This window comes from Ceratotherium simum, chromosome 1 (assembly GCF_057802395.1).
Source record: "Ceratotherium simum simum isolate JZ-2026a chromosome 1, ASM5780239v1, whole genome shotgun sequence".
In the NCBI taxonomy this organism is placed as follows: domain Eukaryota; kingdom Metazoa; phylum Chordata; class Mammalia; order Perissodactyla; family Rhinocerotidae; genus Ceratotherium; species Ceratotherium simum.
In genome coordinates, this window is record NC_141900.1 from 105,531,798 (window position 1) to 105,557,714 (window position 25,917).

General features: G+C 38.0%; 1 protein-coding gene across 1 annotated transcript in view; it reads right to left on the reverse strand.

Annotated features, from left to right (window-relative positions):
* Positions 1-11,862: 11,862 nt before the first annotated feature.
* XRCC2 (X-ray repair cross complementing 2) overlaps positions 11,863-25,917 on the reverse strand; it is a 31,926-nt gene continuing 17,871 nt past the window's right edge. The window contains exon 3 of the mRNA XM_004430590.3: positions 11,863-17,184. Coding sequence (XP_004430647.1) covers positions 16,466-17,184 — 719 coding nt within the window. The 3' untranslated portion in view covers positions 11,863-16,465. The remainder of the gene's footprint in view (positions 17,185-25,917) is intronic.

Here is a 25,917-nt window from a genome sequence, read left to right on the forward strand (position 1 = left end):
GACCCACTCTAAGCTAACATCTATTGCCAATCCTCCTCCATTTTTTCCCCAAGGCCCCAGTAGATAGTTGTATGTCATAGTTGCACGTCCTTCTAGTTGCTGTATGTGGGACGTGGCCTCAGCATGGCCAGAGAAGCGGTGCGTTGGTGCGCGACCCAGATCCGAACCCGGGCCACCAGTAGCAGAGCTCGCGCACTCAACTGCCAAGCCACTGGGCCGGCCCTATACTTATTTTTAAACTGGGGCAAATCTCCTTCCTGATGTTACCAATCAACTAATTCTGTTCATTTATTCAGTCCTACTATGTACTTATTATATTTAGACTTAAACATCTTACTAAGAAATGCATTTCCAATACATTTTACCTTGTGTTACCCATTATTTATCAATGTTTGAAATATTTAGGTTGTTTCGACCAATTGTGTTCTACTAATAACTGTAATAATTACTCAATTACTTAATACTTGGAGCCTTAAGGTCACAGGAGAAAATTGTTTCTAATTTAAATTTATATGCATATTTTTGTCGCAGACACATGTGGTCAGGCCAACAAAGTCAGTAAAAGGACTTTCAAATATAAAATGTATATTATATTAGATTAAAATTCTGTAGGGAAAGGGAATGGAAATAGAAATTCAGGAAACTAGTAATAATGTAAAAATTTTGACTATTAAATATAAGCTTTACCTTTTAAAAACTATTTTTAATTTTTAAAAAATTGTGGTAAAATACATATAACATAAAATTTACCATATTAACCATTTTTAAGTGTACTGTTCAAGAGTGCTAAGCACATTCACACTGCTATGCAACCAATCTCCAGAACTCTTCATCTTGCAAAAGTGAAACTCTGTACCCATTAAACATTTCCCCATCTCCCCCTCCGGCCAGCCCCTGGCAAACACCCTTCTACTCCCTGTCTCTATGAATTTGACTACCCTACTTAGCCCCCATAAGTGGAATCATACAGTATTAAGACAAATTTTACTTTTGCATTTTAAAAAATGGGTGGTAGGTATCAAATTGCTATCATATGTAGATTTCACTGGATATATTTAACAAATGTTTTATTTTGAAATGTCAATATATCAGAAATCAAAACTTTTGCCACTATCTAAACTTATGAGTTAAAGTCCTGAATGTCAATTCAAAAGGTGTAAGGTGATACATAATTTTCCAAATTTTGTGTAGGGAGTATCTGAGTAGAAAAGAAGCCCAGGGATCCTATTTCTGTCTTTTTGTTTTACACAAAGGAGATTAAATGATTTACATACACAGAGACCTATTTGACTGTAGTGCATCAGAAAGAATCTAAGGCTCCTGACATCTAAGAGCTCCTTGCAATCACAGATTCTGTTGTCCATAAATTTCATACATTTATTTCCATTTTAAACACACTATTCACGTATAATCTTACATGTGAATACCTTGTATAGTCAAGAACCCTTTGTAATAAAAAATACTCCCCATCTCTGGCGTGTTAGATTTTTATACAATGAACTTATTAGACAAAACTGTATTTGGTAATATGGTTAGTATTTTGTTTTAAGTAAGATTAAGTGTATCACCCTATAAATGATTAGTACACTAATATGGACTTATAGAGGTAGGAGAGACCTCAGAGGTCATCTAGTCAGAAAAATGCAGAAGAATAAACTAAGGCACAGTGAAGTAAATTGCCCCCAAATAGCCTTCAGAAAATTCTGAATCATATTTAAAATGTTAAGGACATGAATTATGTGACTACCCATAAATATTTCTGAATCTTTTAAAAGGGATCCTTTAAGAAACTTCAAAATAAATGAATGGAATCCAATAATTTAAAACTCAAGTGCTGTTATTTCTACAAGATCTAGGATTATATGTTCATTTGTTCATTGAAAGAAAAATCACATTTTCATTTCTTATATTTTATTTATATTAGAGAGAACACTTCAATATTAATTCAAATATCTATCCATTAAATGCAAAAATGTTAATGCAATATTAAAAATGAAATTGAAATGAAAGCAAGGGAATATCACATTAAGGTTCCCATGGCAACGCTCACTATACTTTTCAGCTTCTGAATTGTAATATGGTCATTTATTACAGGCTCATATAAAATATAATTTTGCAAATATTTAAAGAAGTATAGGTTAATTCATGTCAATTTAAGACTTCAGATGCAATGTAATCTAATACATCAGGGTAGGAATACTCTAAATATTAACCCATATGCTTAATTTAGACATATCTACATAAAACAGATGTAAACTTCCTAAATTTTGAATGATTTGTTAGTACTCACATGAATCATTCCATTTCGCAGTTCCCATCACGGTTGAATCTGAGCCTTATGTTACTGAAATACTAATAGAGTTATGGTCAAATGCCTCGCTCTTTAGTTTAGGAAGAGTTTGAAATTATAGATTACGAATTCTGCCAGATGTAAATTCATTAGTTCACACAAGTTAAAAGTCCAGAAATTGAATTATGAGGAGATCAAATGATACTGCCAATGCCCTACCTTTATCGTTGGCTCTGCTTTTTTCTACGACCTTCAGTGGTACATATTAATGTACTGAAAACTCAAAAAAATAAACATCCTTTAACCAAGCAATATTTTTTTTATGTAAACGAAAGAATTGGACTACTATAAAGCTATATGTATAAGGATTTAGAAAAAAATATAAATAATCTAAATGTCCATCCATAGGGGTGGTTTAAGCAAACTATGGTGTACAAAGCTTTGAAAAATCACTATATATTGATGTGTAAAGGTGTCCACAGCACAGTGTTAAGTAAACAAAGCAAGTATAAAACAGTATGTACAGTAAGGAAAAACCCAAAACAAAGCAAACCAAAGAGCCAAAACACTGTCTCAAAAACAATGTGAATACATGTATAGAGAACAGTCTAGAATAATGTAGCCATCTTCCTTAACTTACAGTGGGGTTACATCATGATAAACCCATCGTAAGTTGAAAATATCGTTAAGTCAAAAATGCATCTACTATACCTAACCTACCGAGCATCAAGCATCATAACTTAGCCCAGCCTATCTTAAACGTGCTCAGAATGCTTACATTAGCCTACAGTTGAGCAACACACAACGCCTATTTTATAATAAAGTGTTGAATGACATCTAATTTATTGAATACCGTACTGAAAGTGAAAACAGAACGGTTGCGTGGGTCCAGCATGGTTGTGAGTGTATGGGGTGTTCACCCTCATGATCCAGGGCTGACTGGGGGCTGCGGCTGCTGCCCTGCCCAGCATCACGAGACAGGATCATACTGCATATCGCTAGCCCAGGAAACGAGCAAAATTCAAAATTTGAAGCATGGTTTCTACTGAATCTGTATCACTTTTGCACCATTGTAAAATCGAAAAATCATAAATTTAACTGCCATAAGTTGGGAACCGTCTGTACTCCAAATGTTAATGGTAGAGATCTCTGGATGGCGTGATTGTAGCTGACTTATTTCTTTATTTTTCTGAAGTTTTTTTAAATGAATATAATTAGGAAATAAAGTATAAGTGTAAAGTAAGTACTGTCTGTCGTTATGAGTGTGAAGATATTGATACTCTCCTCCACTGAGGGTAGGAGTATAAGTTGGTATAAACCTTCTTTTTTTTTTAAAGATTTTATTTATTTTATTTTTTCCCCCAAAGCCCCAGTAGATAGTTGTATGTCGTAGCTGCACAACCTTCTAGTTCCTGTATGTGGGACTCGGCCTCAGGATGGACGGAGAAGTGGTGCCTCGATGCGCACCTGGGATCCGAACCCGGGCCACCAGCATTGCAGCGCGCGCACTTAACCACCAAGCCACAGGGCCGGCCCTAAACCTTCTTTTGATAACATTTGATAACATGAAAAACTTGCAGCAAATCTACTTCTATAATTCTATTTTTAAAAAATAATTGTGGAAATTGGAAACTGCTTAAATATTCAAGAATGATTAAATAATTACATATCCATAGGAGGGAATACTACATAGCCATTAAATGTTCACATTGTAGAATATTTCTGTGGGAAAATACTACTGATAACATGTCAGATCAGGATGCTTTTAGCTGCACGTAATAGAAAAGCCTGATTCAGGTTAAATTATGAAATTTCTGGATAACCATGGCGGTTGAACATACCCATTTACCTCTGATTCCTCCTGAAACCTGACTAAAATGACAGACCAGGGGGAAAAGTACAAACCCATAAAGACAAGGAAAGGGGAGAGGAGACATGAGCAGCACAGTTTTTGGAGTTAGAAAGAAAGCTGGTGGGTGGGGGTAGGTCTGTGGACCTAGTAGAACAGATGACATGGAAACCTACCAGGCAGCCCAGAAACAGGCTGATATACCCATCAGAACTCAGAAAATGCTCAAGAACTGAGCACATTTGGAATGTGGGAGTGTAGTGGAAGGGTTGATAGGAGAAATGAGAAAAACTCAGGCGCCCCTAAGAAACCAAAAGCTACTTGCAGTGTTTGGAGATTCATGTCCCTCCCACGTCCAACCGTCAAACTTTTATAAAATGTTGAGGCCAGAGCACCCTATCCGCATGTGTTTGTGTGTATATGTTATGATTACTGTCATATATGATAATGGATTATGAGGCATATTAAAAATGAACCTTAATGAACTGATGAGAACATCCCCAAATCTCATTCTGCTGCCCCATGCTTTTCTAATTTTAGCATCTAATGTTTAGTTTTGCTTGGTTTTGAACCTTATTTAAAAAAAAAAAAACTCCACATAAAAAATTATAAATGAATACTCTTAACAGCATTATTCATCATAGCCCCAAATTGGAAATAACCCAAATGTCCATCAACTGATAAATGCATTTTTTTAAAGTGTTATATTCCCACAATGTAATCTTATATGGCAATAAAAAGGAATGAAGGGGCCGGCCCTGTGGCTTGGTGGTTGGGTGCATGCGCTCTGCCACTGGCGGCCCAGGTTCGTATCCTGGGCGCGCACCGACTCACCACTTGTCCAGCCATGCTGATGCGGCGTCCCACATACAGCAACAAGAAGGATGTGCAACTGTGACATACAACTATCTACTAGGGCTTTGGGGAGAAAAAGGGGAAAAAAAAAAAGGAGGAGGATTGGCAATAGATGTTAGCTCACGGCCGGTCTTCCTCAGCAAAAAGAGGAGGATTGGCATGGATGTTAGCTCAGGGCTGATCTTCCTCACAAAAAAAACAAAAAAAGGAATGAAGCACTGACACACGTTGTAACATGGATGAATCTTGAAAACATATGCTAAGTGAAAGACGCCTCACAGAAGGCCACATATTGCATGATTCCGTTTACATGAAATGCCCAGAACAGGCAAATGCGTAGAGACAGAAAGTAGATTAGTGGTTGCTAAGGGCTGGGGAGAGAGGGGTAATGGGAGTGACTGCTAATGGACAGACGCTTTCCTTTGGGAGTGGTGAAAATTTTCTAAAATTAAATAGTTGCATAACTCTGAATAAACTAAAACCACCAAAGAGTATACTTGAAATGGGTGAATTTTATGGCATGTGAATTATATCTCAATAAAGCTATAAAAAAAGGTATTATGTTGAATGTATTCTTCGACAATATCTTTTAAGAGAATTCAATACAATGTTTCTAAGATTTATCTAATGTTTATGCATCTTGCAGTAGTGCATTCATTTTTAATGCTGTTGAGTGCTTCAGAGTATGAATATACCACGGTTAGTTTATCCATTCTATGGTGAATGGATGTTTTAGTTGATTCTGGCTTTTGCTGTTACAAACAATGCTAACAGAAACATATTCATACACCTTTTCTAATGCATATAGGAATTTCTCAAGGACATATACCAGGGCCAGCCCCGTGGCTTAGCGGTTGAGTGCACGTGCTCCGCTGCTGGCGGCCCAGGTTCGGATCCCGGGCATGCGCCGACGCACTGCTTCTCCGGCCAAGCTGCGGCTGCATCCCTCGTACAGCAACTAGAAGGATGTGCAGCTATGACATACAACTATCTACTGGGGCTTTGGGGGAAAAATAAATTAATCAATTAATTAATTAAAAATCAAGGACATATACCAGATTAAAGGATATACATGTATCTAACTTCATAAAATAACGCCTGATTAGTTCCCTGAGTGCTGTACCACTGTGGGTTTACATTCCCCCCAGCAATGAAGCAGCGTTCTCTTTGTTGCACACCTTCTTCAGGACCTGGTATCGTCAGCCTTTAAGTTTCTCTCATCCAAGTGTGTATGAAATGACATCTTATTGACATCTTAATTTGTATTTCCAACTGCAATGAGATTGAACCTCACTTCATGGTTTTTTGTTTGTTTGTTTTTTGTTTTTGCCGAGGAAGATTAGCCCTGAGCTAACATCTGTGCCAATCTTCCTCCACTTTGTATGTGGATTGCCGCCGCAGCATGGCTGACAAGTGGTGTAGGTCCACCCCTGGTCTGAACCCAGGCTGCTGAAGCGGAGTGCGCTGAAGCCAACCACTATGTCATGGGGCTAGCCCCTTACTTCATGTTTTTTGATCATTCCTGTTTCTTCTGTGAGATGCCTCCAAATGTTTTGCCCACTTTTCTATTCATTAATTTTTCCTTACTGATTTGTGTGTACTTCATATATATGTGTGTATATATATATACACACACACATGAATATACACATAGACACTATATATATATTTGTGAGAGAGATTATTTTGGTTATTAAACATTTGTTATTCACATGGGTAGCAAATATACTTTTGGTGTGTAACATCTTTTTACTTTGTTTACTGTATCTTTTTTTTTAATTTATTTACATTTTATTTATTTTTTAGGAAGATGGGCCCTGAGCTAATATCTGTTACCAATCTTCCTCTTTTTTTCCTTTTTTTTTTTCTCCCCAAAGCCCCAGTATGTAGTTGTATATCACAGTTGTGGGTTGTTCTAATTCTTCTATGTGGGACGCCACCTCAGCATGGCTTGATGAGCGGTGAGTAGGTCCACGCCAGGATCTGAACCGGCAAACCCTGGGCCTCTGAAGTGGAGCATGTGAACTTAACTGCTACGCCACCAGGTCGGCCCCTACAGTATCTTTTGATGAATAAAAATTCAAAGTTTTAATGTAGCCAAATTTATCTTTTTTCAATTATGATTACTGCTTTTTGTATCTGTTTCAGAAAGTACTTCCCTACTCCAAGATCACAAATATATTCTCATATACAGTCTTCTGTAGTTTTTAATGTTTTGCTTTTACATTTATGTCTTTAACCAATGGAATGGATTTTTTAAAATATATATTATGTAAAGATCCAGTTTTATTTTTCCACATGTATCGTCCATCCTTGCTACAATGATCTGAATAGTCCATCCTTTCCACAATGATTTGCTACTTCTGACACATATTAAGTTCCACACACGCGTGGGCTTGTTCTGGAGCTGTATAGTCTGTTCTATTTGTTTATCCTTGTACTAATAAGGCACTATCTTAATTACTTGAGCTACATATCTTTCCATATAATAGGGTAAGCCTCCCACCTCAGTCTTCTTTCAGAACACAGAGCATCCTTAGAGGTGCACTGCTCAGGTCTCCTTCCGAGAGCAAACCTGCCACAATGGGTGCAGTTGGTCGACAGCCTCCAGCTAACCATCTTCTGTATCCGCTGCAGCATTTGAGCAGAGGTAATGCTCTTCCCAGGCAGTTTACCAACGCCCGAGCAAGGCGAGGGTACTAAGGCCTGGCCACTTCTGCCCAATGTGGGACTCCTCCACAGACAATCTTTGCACCTGTTGTTCATGCCAAGATTTTCTCAGAGCTGTACTGCCAGCCTGAAGTTCTTCCTGCCAATCCTTCTTCCTTCCTCCCTCCGTCTACAGGTGTCAGATCTGCGTCACGTCTGAAGGCTTGCCCTGCCTAATCCTACTCCCTCTCCTCTTTATCTTTTACACCTTAGATTTCTAACCATATTTTGGCATCTGCCTCCTGGAGGATCTGAACTGATAGAAAGGTCTTGGCTATTCTTGGTTCCTTGCTCTACTAAATTTAAGAATCAGTTAGGTTCCAAAGTGAAGCAAAACAAACAAAAACACTTTGTTGGGATTTTTTACTTTTTCTGCATTGTTGGACATGATCTTAACTTTTTCCCCTTTAGTTTATGTGGCAAATTATGTTGATTGATTTTCTAATGCTAAACCAAACTTGTGTTCCTGGGATAAATCCAACTTGGCCATGATTAGTACCTATTTATATTTTGTTGAATTTTTTGTTGATTGTGTTTAGTATTTTTGCATATATGTTCATCAGTAAGAATGGCTTGCAATTTTCCCTTATAATGTCTCTGTCCAGTTTTGGCGTCAAAGTGCTGGTAGCCTGATAAAATGATTTGACACCATTCTTCCTTAAATGTTTGATAGAACTCACTGGTGAAGCCACTGCAGCCTGGAGTTTTCTTAGGTCTTAAATTTCTGATCCTATTTCTGTAATAGTCATAGACTTTCATGCTTTTAAAATGTCTTCTTGTGCTGGTTTTAATAAGCCATATTTTTCTATTAATTTGCCCATTTTAACATTTTTCAAAAATTTTCAGCATAAGATTACTCCTAATAACTTATCTTTTGAAGGTGAGTAGACCCTATAGTGGTGTCACCTTTTTCATTTCTGATATTGGTTATTTGTGCCTTTTTTCTCTTTTGTCTTCATTGATCTAGCGAGGGGGTTATCAATTTTATTAGTCATTTCAAAGAACCAATGATTGGCCTTGTTGACTTTCTTTTTCATTTGTTTTCTATTTTATTAACTTCTGCTTTTATTATATTTCTTCTATTTGGAGAAGGGGATTTAATTTGCTACTCATTTTCTTCTTTAAGTAAATACTTATTTAGCTCATTTTTTAGCCTTTCTTTTTATCTAATGTAGGGGTTTAAGGCTATAAATTTCCCCTTAAGCACTGTTTTAACCATACTCCTCATATTTGATATGAATTTCATTAGAGTTCAAAATATTTCATATTTTCCATTGTGATATCTTTTATCCACATTTTATTTTGAAGTTTATTACTTACTTTTGAAATATATACAGATTTTCTAATTTTTTTATTACTAATTTCTGGTTTAATACTACTGTCACTGGAGAACTTACTCCGTGATTTCAATCCTTTGAATTTTGTTGACACAGCTCCACAGCCCAGTATATGGTCACTAAAAAATTAAGTATGCTAGGAAACACTGTGTCCTGCACTTGATGTGGTGTGGTGCTGGCTGACCATGCTGTCCAGTCCTCAGTACCCTTTGCTTCTACCAATCACTCAGGAGTTAAAAACTCCAACCACGATTCTGAACTTATCTATTCCCCTTATACACTTCTGTAAACTTTGGATTACCCTAGTGAATTGAAAGTTTTATCAATTTTTTTATTTCTATCTCTAGTTAAAGATACCCTCTAGCTTCTTACCTTAATATCTGTTATCTGTATTACTGTGTGTGTATCGGCTTTCTCTTGATTCGTGTTTAGTGGAGGATCTTTTTCCGTTCTTTTAATGTCAAGTTTCTCACGTTCTTTTGTGTAGATGTCTCTTTAGAATAGCAAATATGTATTTTAAAATCCAGTCTGAAATTGTGTTTTAAACAGGAGTAGTGATTAGTCCTTGTAAATATAATGTAATTATTGGTATACATGGTTTTAGATATACCATCTTTTTTTTTTCTTTGTGAGGACGATCAGCCCTGAGCTAACATCCATGCTAATCCTCCTCTTTTTGCTGAGGAAAACCGGCTCTGAACTAACATCTATTGCCAATCCTCCTCCTTTTTTTCTTTTCCCCAAAGCCCCAGTAGATAGTTGTATGTCATAGTTGCACATCCCTCTAGTTGCTGTATGTGGGACGCAGCCTCAGCATGGCTGGAGAAGCGGTGGGTCGGTGCGCGCCTTGCCCGGGATCCGAACCAGGGCTGCCAGTAGCGGAGTGCGCGTACTTAACCACTAAGCCACGGGGCCGGCCCTAGATATACCATCTTATCATGTCCTTTCAATTTGTCCTGCTGTACTATGTTCCTTTTTTCTCTTTAGATGTTTTTTTTTGAGAAAGATTGGCCCTGAGCTAACATATATTGCCAATCTTCCTCTTTTTTTTCTTTTTTCTCCTCAAAGCCCCCACTACATAGTTGTATATCCCAGTTGTAGGTCCTTCTAGTTCTTCTACGTGGGACGCCACCTCAGCATGGCTTGATGGGTGGTCAGTAGGTCTACGCCCAGGATCTGAACCAGTGAACCCCGGGCTCACTGTTTGCGGAATACGCAAACTTAACCGCTGCACCAGGGGGTTGGCCCCTCTCTTTAGATTTGTAAAATCTCAGTTTTCCTCTATTCATTTTAAAGTCATACCCCTTTTTTCTATTCTTGAGTGGTTATTCTAGAAATCATAACAACCAACCTCTTTATCAGTGTCTCATGTTAATTAATACCTTTCCTTCTCTCAATGTAAGGACCTTACAACACTAATAACTCCATTTACCCGCACTCTTAACTCATAAGTTGTTCTTCCTCTGTATTCTTTTCTTGTGTGTGAGGAAGATAAGCCCTGAGCTAACATCCATGCCAATCCTCCTCTTTTTTGCTGAGGAAGATTGGCCGTGTACTAACATCCGTGCCCATCTTCCTCTACTTTATATGGGATGCTGCCACAGCATGGCTTGACAAGCTGTGCATCGGTGCACACCCAGGATCCAAACCAGCAAACCCTGGGCCACAGCAGCGGAGTGCGCACACTTAACCGCTGCACCACCAGACCGGCCCCTTCCCGTGTATTCTAAGTCTGTATAAGTTGTGTATTTGTGTGTGCCTGTTTGCAGGGGGTCATTTGTTTCTGCAGTTTCTCACTCATAGAGACTTGTCTTTTTGTGTCATTTTATCATACATTGTATTTTGGACATTGCATTCAAAAAAATTCACTTTTAGAAATAATTTGAGGCCTAGGATGATGATATCATCCTCCAGAGAGGATTTTTGTTTTGGTAGGGACATGAGGGCACTAAAAGTCTGAGATCAACTTTGTTAATATACCTATTACTCAGATTTAACAGTTACCAATATTTTGATATTCTTGTTTCATTGATACCCCCCACTTTAAAATTTTTTTAAACACATTTTTAAAAATTATCTTTTAAGGCTTGTGATTTTTTGAGCCACCCGGATGATGAGAGGCTGAGCTGCAGTCTGTGCAAGGGCTGGTTTACTTCAATTTCACCCTTCATCCAAGGGTTCTACCATTCAGGGTCCTGGTTAAATGGGGTGTGGTTTACTAAGGTTCCCCAACAGAGTGACACCAACAAAAGCAGTTTACTCTCAGCTGCTTCAAGGGACATCTGGATTTCCTTCCTCTTCTGGATCTTGACCTAGTAATTCTTCACTAACTGGTTAACTCTTTGACACTTTAAATATAAATGTGTTCATATTTTATCCACGTTTTTTTTTTAATTTTAGCAGGTGTTTGTGTAAATTACATATTCTGCTATTACTGCAAGTCCCACTAAATGACTATGGGGAGTGTTCAAATTACTGATTCAAGTCTTGTAATTATAGTATTTTTCAGTTTTTCTTTTTTTGAGATTGTTTTGGTAAGATGTGTTCATTGTCTCAGTTTTCCAATTTTTTGATATGGTTATTAAGATTCTAAAAAAATCTCTCCTCTAGTTATGTCTTCTTTGTGATTCCTAAAACTGTTTATTTGAGCTCTTTCTCTTCTTGATCATTTGGCTTTGTTTTTACAATTTTGCTATTTCACTCATTTCTACTGTTTTTCTCCTATGTCCTTTTGAGTTTATTCTTTTCTAACTTAAGTTGTATGTTAGTATTTTCTAATTTTGAATATGATTTCTTATTTGAACTATTATTTAGAAATTTAAACTTTTTTTCTAAATTTGTAACCTTTCTAATTATCTTTTTTGTTGTTGAGTTCTGGCAATTGCATTATAGTCAAGAAAGAGGATCTCCATGATACTGATTCTTTGAAATTTGCTAATGTCTTCTTATCATAGCATGTGATAAATTTTCCTTTTGTGTTTAGAAGAATATGCATTCTTATTTTGTATGCAGAGTCTGCATATGTTCATTAGATCAAGCTTGATTTTGTGTTCAGATTCTAGGTCTTTAACTGATTTTTTTAACTGCTTGATCTCCCAGGTATATTAAAATATCTACCATGGTGGTGACTTTGTCAATTTCTCCTTGTAGTTCTCTAAATTTTTGCTTTGTATTCTTTGAAGTTATCTCACTGAGGACATAAAATTAAACAATGAATCAAACCTTCTATCATTATGTAGCAATCTCTGTTAAAACAGAAAATGTTGTAATAGTAAAAAAGTCTACTTATACAGCTACAAGAGCTTCCTTTTGATATTTCTCTGGTATCTTTTGGCTCTCAACATTTCTGTATTTTTGTTTTAGATGCATTTCTTCAAAAAGCATATACATAGTGGATTGTTAAAAATCTAGTCTAACAACCCAAGATTTTCGCAGATGAGTTCAATCCATTTACAATTGGATTTATCTCTACCATATGGTTTAGAGCTTGTATGTTCTATCCACTTTTTCTCCTGTGTCTTTGTTCGTTTTTTGTTTTTCTCATTTCCCTTTTGCCTCCTCAACATGTACTACTGGAACATATACTAATTTCTTTCTTTTAGAGGCAGCTCTTCAAATTGTCAGGTTCATATTTAATCAAGTCTAAAGTTGTTCTATATCTTTACTCTCCCTCAGAATATAAGATCTTTAGAGTGATATAATTTCAATTACCAACCTTACATGCACTAGTCTTATAGGCAAAAGGTTACCTAGAATTTTTACTTTAATTTTTTAATTTCATTTATTTTTTCTCCCAAAGCCCAGTAGATAGTTGTATGTCATAGCTGCACATCCTTCTAGTTGCTGTATGTGGGACACGGCCTCAGCATGGCCAGAGAAGCGGTGCGTCGGTGCGTGCCCGGGATCCGAACCTGGGCCGCCAGCACTGGAGCGCATGCACTTAACCTCTAAGCCATGGGGCCGGCCCTAGAATTTTTACTTTAAATTGGGTTTTTCCTCCTACAAATCAGTCATTACTATTGTTTTATACTATCAATATTTCTTTAGATTACTCATTGCTTACTGTTTTCTTTACTATTACTTCTTACATCTCAGACTTTCTGGGATAATTTTCCTCCACCTTGAAGTATATCTTTTAGAAGTTCCTTTAGTGAGGCAATTTTGGTGATAAATTCTCAGTTTTTGTTACTCTGAAAATGTCTTTATTTCACCCTCATTCTTAGATAATCCATATAGCTAAGTGGTCTGCATCAAAAGCTTTGAATGATATTAATAATACAGCAGTTGACAGTTGAAAGCTGAAAACTTCATACATACAAAGGAAGTGGTGAAGTAAGCACTACCTTAATTTAGTACAGCATTTATCAGACGATTGTCTGAAATATCTTTCATATGCATTTTTTTACTAGATTTTCACAATGATCCTAACAAGTTCACCTGTAACCAAAGTATCTTACGATCCTCATTTTTTTTTTACAGGGAAATGGGATAAATATTCCAAGATTTGTAATCACTCACTCCCGTGGTTCTTTTGGTTCCATCCAGCGTCCCCGGTGTCTGCTACCTAGGTAGCTGAAGACATGCCACTTTTCTTTCTCTTTAAGTCTGATTCTTTTGACAAGTATTAAAATTTCTACAGTGTTCAAAAAATCCCATTGGTATAACTTTTAGTTTAAAAGAATTTTTTATTAACCAGGATTCTTAATTCCTTGTAACATGTCAGATAACAAATCTTTTTAAGATAACTAAGTCTTTGGTCTGACACATTAATATATAATTGATAACTTAAGTTAATATAAAAGTTCATTATTTTTTAATCATGTTCCCAAAGAATAAGTTATAAATCTGTGAATAACAGTCCATTAAATTAACACTTCATTTATACAGAGGAGAAATGAAAAATCCTATCACAGTCAAGGCTAAAATTCTGCTAAGTTTTTCATATACACATGTAACACACACATGACCAGGCTGCAGAGCTTGAAAGGGAAGGTAACTGAACTGTCATCTTTTCTTAACAGCTAAAAGGAGTACTCTAGAATGGAGCAAGAGATTCTCAATCTTAATGATCACATACTCTTCTCGGGAAAAAATAAGCATATTCCCCCAAAATACAAATATTTATAAATTATTTATGTGTAACATGTATTGCATGTAATAAAATATACAAAAATATAAATTGAAAAACGATGAATTATAGATAAAATATGTAATATATATTTTTTTTTGCTGAGGAAGATTCGCCCTGAGCTAACATCCCTGCCAATCTTCCTCTATTTTGTTTGTGGGTCACCACCACAGCATGGCTGCCAACAAGTGGCGTAGGTCTGTGCCCAGGAACTGAACCGGGCCACTGAAGCAGAGTTTGCCAAACCCAAACCACCAGGCCATGGGGCCGGCCCCCAAAATATGTAATATTTTAAAATATTTTAAATTATATTAATGGCAAAATAATATTTATGAGGGCATATAGGTGTGTGGATGTGAAATAGTAATGTGATCCAATGTAATTCAACTTGATTGCCAATTAGACTGCTATCATTTTTTTTTTTTTTTTTAAAGATTTTATTTATTCATTTCTTCCCCCCAAAGCCCCAGTAGATAGTTGTATGTCATAGGTTCACATCCTCCTAGTTGCTGCACGTGGGACCCGGCCTCGCGTTGGACGGAGAAGTGGCGCCTTGGGGCTTGCCCGGGATCCGAACCCGGGCCGCCAGCATCAGAGCGCACGCACTTAACCGCTAAGCCACGGAGCCGGCCCGACTGCTATCATTTTTAATTTCATAATGTGGCTAAAGAGCAAATATTGGGTCTGAAGGGCTGTTAGTCTGAAGACTTTTTATTGTCTGCTGACAGTTTGGTTCTCCCTCATCCTCAAACAAAAGTAGTTCCTAGACAAGGATTTGTCATTCATTAGGGAGACAATCTCAGGAGGCCCCCTGAGAGAGTGGGGAAGCAGGAAGGAAGGATGGAAGGCAATAAACGGTGTGTTAATGAATAAATTATTGCCGGGAGCAACTGGGCATGAATCCTCCTGAGGCCACTCTGAGAAATACCTCAGTGTCCTCTCACTGAAGGCTGAGGACGCTGGAGTGTTTATATACCAAATCCTGACCCACTCTGCTAGGCCTGGCCCACATGCAGCCCAGCGGGCTCTGGCATCCCGAAGACACCTTCAGAAGTCTTCAGGTTTCGTAAACTGAGGAGGAGCCAGAAGAGGCCCAGGGTACACGGGTGGGGCACAGACAGTACATGCTACATCTGCTCCCCTGCATTATGGAGAATATCATCTTCCATCTCAGGTTCTCTGCAGGATTCTTTCTAAGCTCTTAAAAAGAATCTTTGTTAGATAAGTGAATTTACAATTAGATAGTTTAAACTAAATAGGTAACATAAATGAACGTGCCCACGAGAACACCTCTGTCCATTCTTTCCACATTTCCCAGAGGATATATCAACTATGTATGTGACATAAGACAACCTTACATATAGATTGAATGAGTGTCAGGGTCAATTTGAATATCAAATATTGATATAACAATCTTTTTATGGATTAAAGTGTATAAATAGAAGTTCTAAAATTTTCTTCCACCACAATACATTACCTTGTGTACCCTTTGGAGTGCATGCTCCCCCATTCTGGCCATCACTGGACCAAAGTATATAAAGCTTTGTCCAGCTCTCAGCTGGAAAAGATTTGATTCATTTCAGGGTATGTCTAGACTATTCCAAATGGGTAAGACAATACTAGTAACATACAGTTCTAATATAGTTTTAGCATTTGTCTACAACTTAACGAGGAGGAGATGAAAATTTCAAAACAATCTTCACAGAATTCCTTGAATGGGTATCTTATTTCCCTGTGTTTTAAAAATTCTACAGAAACCCAACCATCATGCAATTCCATCTTGGAATTCGGTGTAACTTAGATCAAAATGATCTGACTTTCCATAGTTTTTGGTGTGAAAGGCAGATGGGTAAGCTCCTTGTTTTCATCCCTTTTATAGAAATAACAGCTTTACAGAAACATTTCCCAAAGTCACAGCTTCCTAAAGGAGTTATACATAAGAAATTAGAAATGCATTTAAACTTTCCTAAACAAATAAGTACTTAACTGAATTCCAGAAATGTGACACAAAGTTATAAAAGTCTATTTTATTTAGGCTGAAATGTGTGTATTATTGATTTAGTTTTTAAATAAGCTTAATATACAATTTACTTAATATAATTTTGATTAATCTTCAACGACCTAGGTACAGAATAATTTGAAGTTTTACTGTACTACTTTAAGAAATCCATTCTGTATAGAAATACTGTTATGTTAATTCCCCTAGAGTTTAAAACTTTAGAATGGAATCACTTCAGCCGATTAAAGACTTTTTAAAACTTGCATACTATCCCACAAAGACTATTTTATGAAACATATCAACAAAACTCAACCCCACTTTCTCCAATGATAAAAAAATGTTTTTTTAAATTGCTACTTTTTAAATGACGTGAAACTAAAGAAAATTGGTTGCTGGTTTTAGAATCGTCTTTGGAGAAGAATATCCTCCGCTTTACCGCTTGTTGCCACGCCTTACAGAGATAGGGTCTATAGTCCACACCCGCATCACTCGGGCGGTTAGACGCAGAGGAAGGCCCTTCTGTTGAGTTTGAGGTTTTCTGCATTATACTTTGTGTTGTTGCAAAAAGAGCCAAGCGATACTCCTTTACAAGTTTCTCTAAGAACTGCGAACACTTCTTCAGAGTCACCTCTTGTAAGTTGAAACTTTCACCTCCGTTGACACGGTCTATCCAGTAAAAGGCTGACAGGCTGTCCACAATCAAAAGGCAGAGGGAGGGGTGACTACAAAACATAGCTTCTAGTGAGTAAAGTGTGAGAAGTAATTGGGTGCTACTATTGCAGTATACCAAAAAAAATCTTCCAAGGCAACGTTTTATTATTTCTTCAGAACTTTGGAATAGTCTATGCTCAAGAATTGTAACAAGCCGAAGCATATCAAAGTGGTAATCTGTATCAATAAATAAGACCTCTACTTCCAGTCCACCTTCTGATTTTGGAAGTATACATCGTGCTGTTAAATGATAAAGCATTTCGGTTTTTCCTGTTCCTTCTGGACCATGAAATTCAAGAATATCACCTGTGCAAAATTTTAAAATGTCAGTCAAAATGCAGCAGCACAATAATAGTAGGCTACAAAATGAAAAGTCTGCAAAATTGTTTAAAAAGACGTTCACTAGAATGTGAAAGAAAATCTATTTGCCAAAATGGATCTGTTAAGCAAATACAAATAAATAAGGAAATTAAATCATTAAATTTCACCTCTGAGAAAGAAGTTGGCTATTAACTACCATAAAGAAAATTCGAAAACCAGAATGACAAGGTTGAAAGGGGCTTAAGAGAATCTCCTGGGGCTGGGTCCACATGCACTCACACTTAAATTGGTGACATCAGAGTTAACAATCGAGTGCCACAGGTCCAGAACCTTTCAAAACTCTGCTAAATACTATGGTACACACTGTGTCTGGTAATTGATTACCCAATTCTCTCGTTTTTCCTTAAGTATAAAACTCCAACTAGGGAAGGCAATGTGCCCAGCTTAAAAACCACTTTTCTCCCTTGCAAAGAGGGGTCACTGGGTATCAAAGCTGTAGCCAGTGAGACACAGGCTACAGGGGATGTCTGCTGGGATTTCTAAGTTTTGCTTTCCAGATATAGGAACCACTTCTACTCTGCCGCTCCCTTCTCTGGAGGTGAAGCTGCCATCTTGAGACAGTGAGAATGAAAGGTGAACCCCAAGGAGGGTGGACTCTAAGGATGGTGGAGCAGGAGGAGAGGAGGTATCCAAGACTTTGATCAAAATATGGAACCCCGGACCAGCTATGCACAGCCTGCCTCTACACCACTTGTGATGTGAGGAAAATAAGCCACTACCTCGTAAGCCACTAGGTTGGACTTCCATTACATGCAGTTGAAACAATCCCTAATTAGCGTTTCTCCATGTTATTGGCATTATGGGTAGAACAATTCTTGACTGTGCAGTTTCACACATATAGGGTGGCAAGAGCCCACAGCTCTCGGGCCCTAAGTGCCAACAGCAGCCCTCAACTGAAAACAGCCCTACACATTTCCAGACTGCCTTTAGTTATTCTTTGCTATATGAATCTCTCGTGAAACGGTGTCCAGCTGGAATGACATCTGTAAGGTGAATTATTTTCCTAGCTTTATAAATAGAAGTCAACTACTCTGAACTTTAAAGACGCCAAATCTCTTTCTATTTAGGTTCCAATAACTCTCTTTCATTGAGGACAGCACAAATTAAATAAAACACCTGGGGAAATTGTCCCACCTCCAGAGCTTTTCAAAATCCACTTTAAACAGTGGCCTTCCAATTCTTGCTAGTTAGTTTGCCATTTAATTTAAGGCTGAACCACATAATTGGAAACACTGTCAAAAATGCAGATTCTTAGGCCCCAAACAAATTACATAGTCTATCTGAGAATCCAGTTACTTTATTTCCTGTTATTACTAAGAAAATATTGTATGTTGGAACATTGACAAATAATGTATAAGAAATCTAGCAAATTGCCACCACATTATATTTAAGGTAGTATAAAACTTCAGCCAATTTCCACTACAATCTTACACACAATTTGCAGTTCAAAATTGACATTAAAGGGGCCAGCCCTGTGGCGCAGCGGTTAGGTGCGCACGCTCTGCTTCAGCAGCCCAGGGTTCGCAGGTTTGGATCCCGGGTGCACACCAACGCACCGCTTGTCAAACCATGCTGTGGTGGCGTCCTATATAAAGTAGAGGAAGATGGGCATGGATGTTAGCCCAGAGCCAGTCTTCGTCAGCAAAAAGAGAAGGATTGGCATGGACGTTAGCTCAGGGCTAGTCTTCCTCACCAAAAAAAAAAAAAAAAAAAAAAAAAAGACATTAAAAAGATTCCCCCCCTCAAAGATTCCAGCCTCAAGGAACAAAACTATTTTCACACTGACAATTGTTCATGGATGCTCTTATTAAAAGTCAACATAGTGACTAAAACTATATTCAACCCAGATGTTCAGTTTACTCTCTCCTACTATATTACTAAGGAACTAAGCTGAAACCTTCCCCATGGCCCCAAATAAAAGTCTTTTACTGCCTTATATTATAAAAAGAGAATAAACTACATGTACTAGATGAAGAAACATTAACACAGAACCAATATTAATGGTAGCAAAGGAAAGTTGAAAACACAGTTTAGCAAGATTAATCTGAAAGGGGTTTATAGGACACAATGGACCATGCAGAAACACGATGGGGAAACCAATAAGCAGACTGCACCAAACCCTCCCTCTCCTCTCCCCAGCCAAGTAGGCAGAAAAGACTGATCAGCGGCAATTAACCTTTCTATGGTACTTTACAAATGAAAAGGGACTTCTTCATAATACCTCATTTGATCCTAGCAATAACATTCTGAGGTAGGAAAAGCAAACTTTATCATCTTCCATCAGCACCTTCATCATGCTATATAATTTTGACTATTTACTTGATTTATATTTCCTGTAACTACTTTAAGGTTGGGACTTGAATAGTCCATCCATCCCCAGCACAAACACAGGATCTTTTGAATGCCCTTCATCAGATTACTTTCTTCTTAAGAAATTCCTGAGATAGGGCCGGCCCCATGGCTTAGCGGTTAAGAGTGTGCGCTCCGCTACTGGCGGCCCCGTTTCGGATCCCAGGCGCGCACCGACGCACCGCTTCTGCGGCCATGCTGAGGCCGCGTCCCACATACAGCAACTAGAAGGATGTGCAACTATGACGTACAACTATCTACTGGGGCTTTGGGGGGGAAAAAAACAAAAAAAAAAAGGAGGAGGATTGGCAATAGATGTTAGCTCAGAGCTGGTCTTCCTCAGCAAAAAGAGGAGGATTAGCATGGATGTTAGCTCAGGGCTGATCTTCCTCACACACAAAAAAAATAATAATAATCTTCAACCATTATGTTCTATAGAGGAGACACGGTCCTTTTAACTGTGTCTGAAGTCACCATCTCATATGTTTCTGTGAGCTGTTACAAAAAATTGCACCCTTGTCCAAAGTACTGAGTATGACAACTTGTAGTAAAACAACAACAAAACAACAACAACAAAAACCTCTAAAGTTTGGCACTTGACAAATTAAATTAAATCAGAAAATCTGGACGGTCTGGCCTTGATAGTTCCTCTCACAAATAGGATGCTGCAAGGGGTTTTGGGTAACAGATTGTCAGAGTAAGTTTATGAATCCAAAGATCCTTCAAAATAAGGAAAAGAAAAAAAAGCCAAAAGATACATCATCTTGGTACCAAGCTATTAATTGTAAAACAAATAAGTTGAATTTGCAGAAGAGTATCACTATAGCACTGAAGAGGCTATGAATTGGTATATGGTACTGAATAACTAGTATCCAAAAAAGCATTAAAAGTATGTTTACAACAGCATTAGAGACTCCTATAACCCCTAAATCTCTTACTGCTTCAACTTGAGCTTCCCTATAACAATTTCTGATAGGCGCCAGCCCGGTGGCACAAGCAGTTAAGTGTGTGCGCTCCAGTGCGGCGGCCCATGGTTCGCCGGTTCGGATCCTGGGCATGCACCAATGCACCGCTTGTCAGGCCATGCTGTGGCGGTGTCCCATATAAAGTGGAGGAAGATGGGCACAGATGTTAGCCCAGGGCCAGTCTTCCTCAGCAAAAAAAAAAAAAAAAAAAAAAGAGGAGGATTGGCAGATGTTAGCACAGGGCTGATCTCCTCACACACACACACAAAAAAATTCTGATAAACTGCTGTTGATAAATAACCCTTATAATCCCAGTCTTATGTCTGCTATTGCTCCAATGAGTATTCAGCTAACTAGTTTTATTGTTATAAGATCCATGATAGTTTTAAGTAAACTTTGTTAGTAACTGAACATGATGGTGTTTTTCAAGATTCTATAAATGTACTATTCAAATAGTGCTGCAAACCCATGTTTTAATGTCAGTTTCATAAGTTCAACTTAATAATATCCTTTCTGATAGAAAGAACAGAAAGTTCAGGGGCTGGCCCCATGGCGTAGCAGTTAAGTGCACGCGCTCTGCTACTGGCGGCCTGGGTTCGGATCCTGGGCGTGCAGTGACACATCGCTTGTCAGGCCATGCTGTGGCAGCGTCCCACATAAAGTGGAGGAAGATGGGCACAGATGTTAGCCCAGGGCCAGTTTTCCTCAGCAAAAAGAGGAAGACTGGCATGGAAGTTAGCTCAGGGCTGATCTTCCTCACACACACACACACACACACACACACACACTAAATAAATAAATAAACATTAAAAAAAAAAAACCACACTCACAAGATTATAATAAAAAAAAAGAAAGTTCAATCTTTTGTCTATCATGTTTGATCAAAATTTGTCTTTTATTGATAGTTTAGAATTTTTTTGCTAACAGTTCTGCTCTATAAGAAATATTAAAGGGAGTCCTTCAGGCTGAATGAAAGGACAGTAGACAGCAACTTGAATTGAAATGAATTAATAAAGAACAGGTAAATGTAACTACATAGGTAAATGTAAGAGACAGTATAAATGTGTTTTATATTTGTAACTTTTTTCCTTATCTGATTTAAGAAACAACTGCATTAAGTAATAATTTTAATTAAGTAATAATTTTAAATGTGTTTATGGGCATACTATGTATAAATATGTAATTTGTAAAAGCACAAAGGGGAAAAATGGAGATATACAGTAGCAAAATTTTCATAAAATATTGAAATTAAGATAGTATTAATCCAAACTAGATTGTTATAAATTAAGATGTTAATTGTAATCCTCAGGACAACCAATAGGAAAAAAAATCATAAAAAATAAAGTAAAAATAGGGCCGGCCCCGTGGCGTAGTGGTTGGGTGCATGTGCTCTGCTGCTGGCAGCCCGGGTTCAGATTCCGGGCGCGCACCGACGCACCACTTGTCAGGCCATGCTGTGGCGGTGTCCCACATAAAGTGGAGGAAGATGGGGCACAGACGTTAGCCCAGGGCCAGTCTTCCTCAGCAAAGAGAGGAGGATTGGCATGGATGTTAGCTCAGGGCTGATCTTCCTCACACACACACAAAAAAAGCAAAAATAATGACAAGAAATTAAAATGGTATACTAGAAAATTTCTACTTAACACAAAAGAAGATAGTAAAGGAGACATAGAGACACAAAAAAGACATGACATATATAAAACAGACAGCAAAACAGCAGTCATAAATCCTGTCTTATTGGTAATTCACTAACTGTAAATGGATTAAACAGTCTAAACAAAAGGCAGATTGGCAGAATGTAATAAAAAAACATGATCCAACTATAGGCTGTCTACACTGGGCGCACTTTACATTCCAAGTCACAAAAAGCTTGACGGAAAAAGGACAGAAAAAGATACACTCTGCAAACAGTAACCAAAAGAAAGCTGAAGTGGTTGTACTATTATCAGACAAAAATTGTTATTAGAGACAAAGAAGGACATTTTTTATTTATTATCGTGGTAAAGGACATATAACATAAAATTTACCATCTTAACCATTTTTACGTGTACAGTTCAGTAGTGTTAAAGATATTTACATTGTTGTGAAACAGATCTCTAGAACTTTTTCATGTTGCAAAACTGAACTCTGTACCCATTAAACAACAACTGCCCTTTTCCCTGCTCTCCCCAGCCCCTGGTAACCACCATTCTACTTTCTGTTTCTATGAATTTGACTCCTTTAGATACATCATATAAATGGAATCACACAAATACTTTTCTTTTTGTGACTGGCGGATTTCACTTCGCATGTCCTCAAAGTTCATCCATCTTGCAGCATGTGACAGGATTTCCTCCCTTTTTAAGACCGAATAATAGTCCATTGTACGTATATACCACATTTTGTGTATCCATTCATCTGTTGATGAACATTTGGGTTGCTTCCATCTCTTAGCTATTGTGAGTAGTGCTGCTGTGAACATAGGTGTGCATATATCTCTTCAATAACCTGCTTTCAACTCTTTCAGATATATACCCAGAAGTTGAATTGTTGGATCATACGGTAGTTCTATTTTTAACTTTTTGAGAAACCTCCATACTGCTTTCCACAGTGGTTGCACCATCTTACAATCCCACCAACATGCACAGGGTTCTGATTTCTCCACATCCTCACCAACACTTATTTTCTGGTTTTTTTATAGTAGCCATCCTAATGGGTGTGAGGTGACAAAGGACACTTTATAATGATAATGAGTCAATCCATCAATCAGATATAATAATAATAATAAACTTATCTGTGCCCAACTATACATGAAGCCCCAAAACATCTGAAGGAAAAACCAACAGAACTAAAAGGAGAAACAGACAATTCAACAATAACAGTTGGAGTCTTTAATACTCCACTTTCAATAGTGGATAGAACAACTAGACAGAAGATCAGCAAGGAAACAGAAGACCTGAACGACACTGAAAACCAACTAGAACTAAGAGACAGCAATAAAACACTGCCCCAGGGCCGGCCCTGTGGCTTGGTGGTTAAGTGCGCGCACTGCGATGCTGGTGGCCCGGGTTCGGATCCCGGGTGCGCATCGAGGCACCACTTCTCCGTTCATCCTGAGGCCGAGTCCCACATACAGCAACTAGAAGGATGTGCAGCTACGACACACAACTATCCACTGGGGCTTTGGGGGGAAAAATAAAATAAATAAAATCTTTAAAAAAAAAATAAAATAAAAAAAAAATAAAACACTGCCCCAACTATAGCAGAATACACACTCTTCTCAAGTGCACATGGACACTCTCCAGGATAGACCATATATTTGGCCATAAAACAAGTCTCAATAAATTTTAAAAGACTGAAATCACAGAAGTATGTTCTCTGATCAGAAAAGAATGAAAACAAGGGCTGGCCCTGTAGTGTAATGGTTAAGTTCAGCACACTCTGCTTCAGCAGCCCGGGTTTGTGGGTTTGGATCCCGGGCATGGACCTACACCACTCATCAGCCATGCTGTGGCGGTGAACCACATACCAAACAGAGGAAGATTGGCACAGATGTTAGCTCAGGGCTAATCTTTGTCAAGCAAAGAAAAAAAAAAAGAGGAAGACTGGCAACAGATGTTAGCTTAGGATGAATCTTCCTCAGCCAAAAAAGAAAAAATGAAAATAGAAATCAATAACAACAACAAAAAAAGCTGTAAATCTTCTTGACCTTGGATTAGGCAATGGCTTCTTAGCTATGATACCAAAAGCATGAGCAACCAAAGATAAATTGGACTTCATCAAAAACAATAACTTTGTGGGGACTGCAGCTGGTGAGTGTGGGTGACAGTGAGGGCTGAGGGATGGGCAGGGGGACAACAAAGTGAAGAGAGGGCTTGGTTCTGGGCACAGAGACCTAGCACCCTGGGGTCCGCTTTCCCATGTGCATCTTATCCTTGGATTGGGGCAGGGTCACAATCATATAAACTCCTGTATTAAAAAAAAATTAATAACTTTGCACTTCAACGGACACCATCAAGACAGTGAAAAGACAACCCACAGAATGTGTATTTGCAAATCATATATTTGATAACGGACCTGTATCTAGACTATATAAAGGACTCTTACAACTCAATAATAAAAAGACAGCCCAATTTTAAAAATGGGCAATAGATCTGACATTTCTCCAAATTACCTATACAAATTGCCAATAAGCACACGCAAAGATGCTTAACATCATTAGCAATAAGGGAAATGTAAATCAAACCACAATGAGAAATCACTTCATACTCATTTGTTTGCAGGTTGTGGGGAAATCGGAACCATCATACATTTCACTGCTGGTGGCAAGTAAAACGTGCAGCTGGTGTGGAAAATAGTCAGGCAGTTCCACAAAAGGTTAAACATAAAATTACCATAAAACCTAGCAGTCCTCCTTGTAGGTACTACCCAAGAGAACTGGAAACATATATCCACAGAAAAACCTGTACACACATAATCATAGCAGTGTTACTCATAACAGCCAAAAAGTAGAAACAACCCAAATGTCTGTCAACTGATGAATGGATAAACAAAATGTGGTGTACCCATACAACAGAATATTATTCAACCATAAAAAGGAATGAACTACTGATGCATGCTACAATATGATGAACCTTGAAAAGATTATACAAAGTGAAAGAAGCCAGTCACAGAACACAACTTACTGTATGATTCCAATTATATGAAATATCCAGAAAAAGCAAATCTACAGTCCGATAGTAGATTAGCAGTTGCCTAGGGCTGAGGGACGTGGGAGGAAATGGGGAATGATTACTAATAGGTATGGCTTTTTTTTTTTTTTTGTGAGGAAGATCAGCCCTGAGCTAACATCCATGCTAATCCTCCTCTTTTTGCTGAGGAAAACCGGCTCCAAGCTAACATCTAGTGCCAATCCTCCTCCTTTTTTTTTTCCCCAAAGCCCCAGTAGATAGTTGTATGTCATAGTTGCACATCCTGCTAGTTGCTGTATGTGGGACGCGGCCTCAGCATGGCCGGAGAAGCGGTATGTCGGTGCGTGCCCGGGACCCAAACCCGGGCCGCCAGTAGTGGAGCACGCGCACTTAATCGCTAAGCCACGGGGTCGGCCCTAGGCATGGCTTTTGGGGTGATGAAAATGTTCTAAAATTGATTGTGGCGATGTTTGCGTAACTGTGTGAATACTAAAAATCATTGAATTGTACACCTAAATGGGTGAAGTATATCTCTATAAAGTTGTTACATTAAAAAAGAAAAAAACAACCTAACCACACTATCTTCTTGATAAGTTTTTGCTAGTGTAGAAGTGCTAATAGAACAAGTAGATATGTCTTTTCCCTACCATAGAAATATTAACAGAACAGGGTAC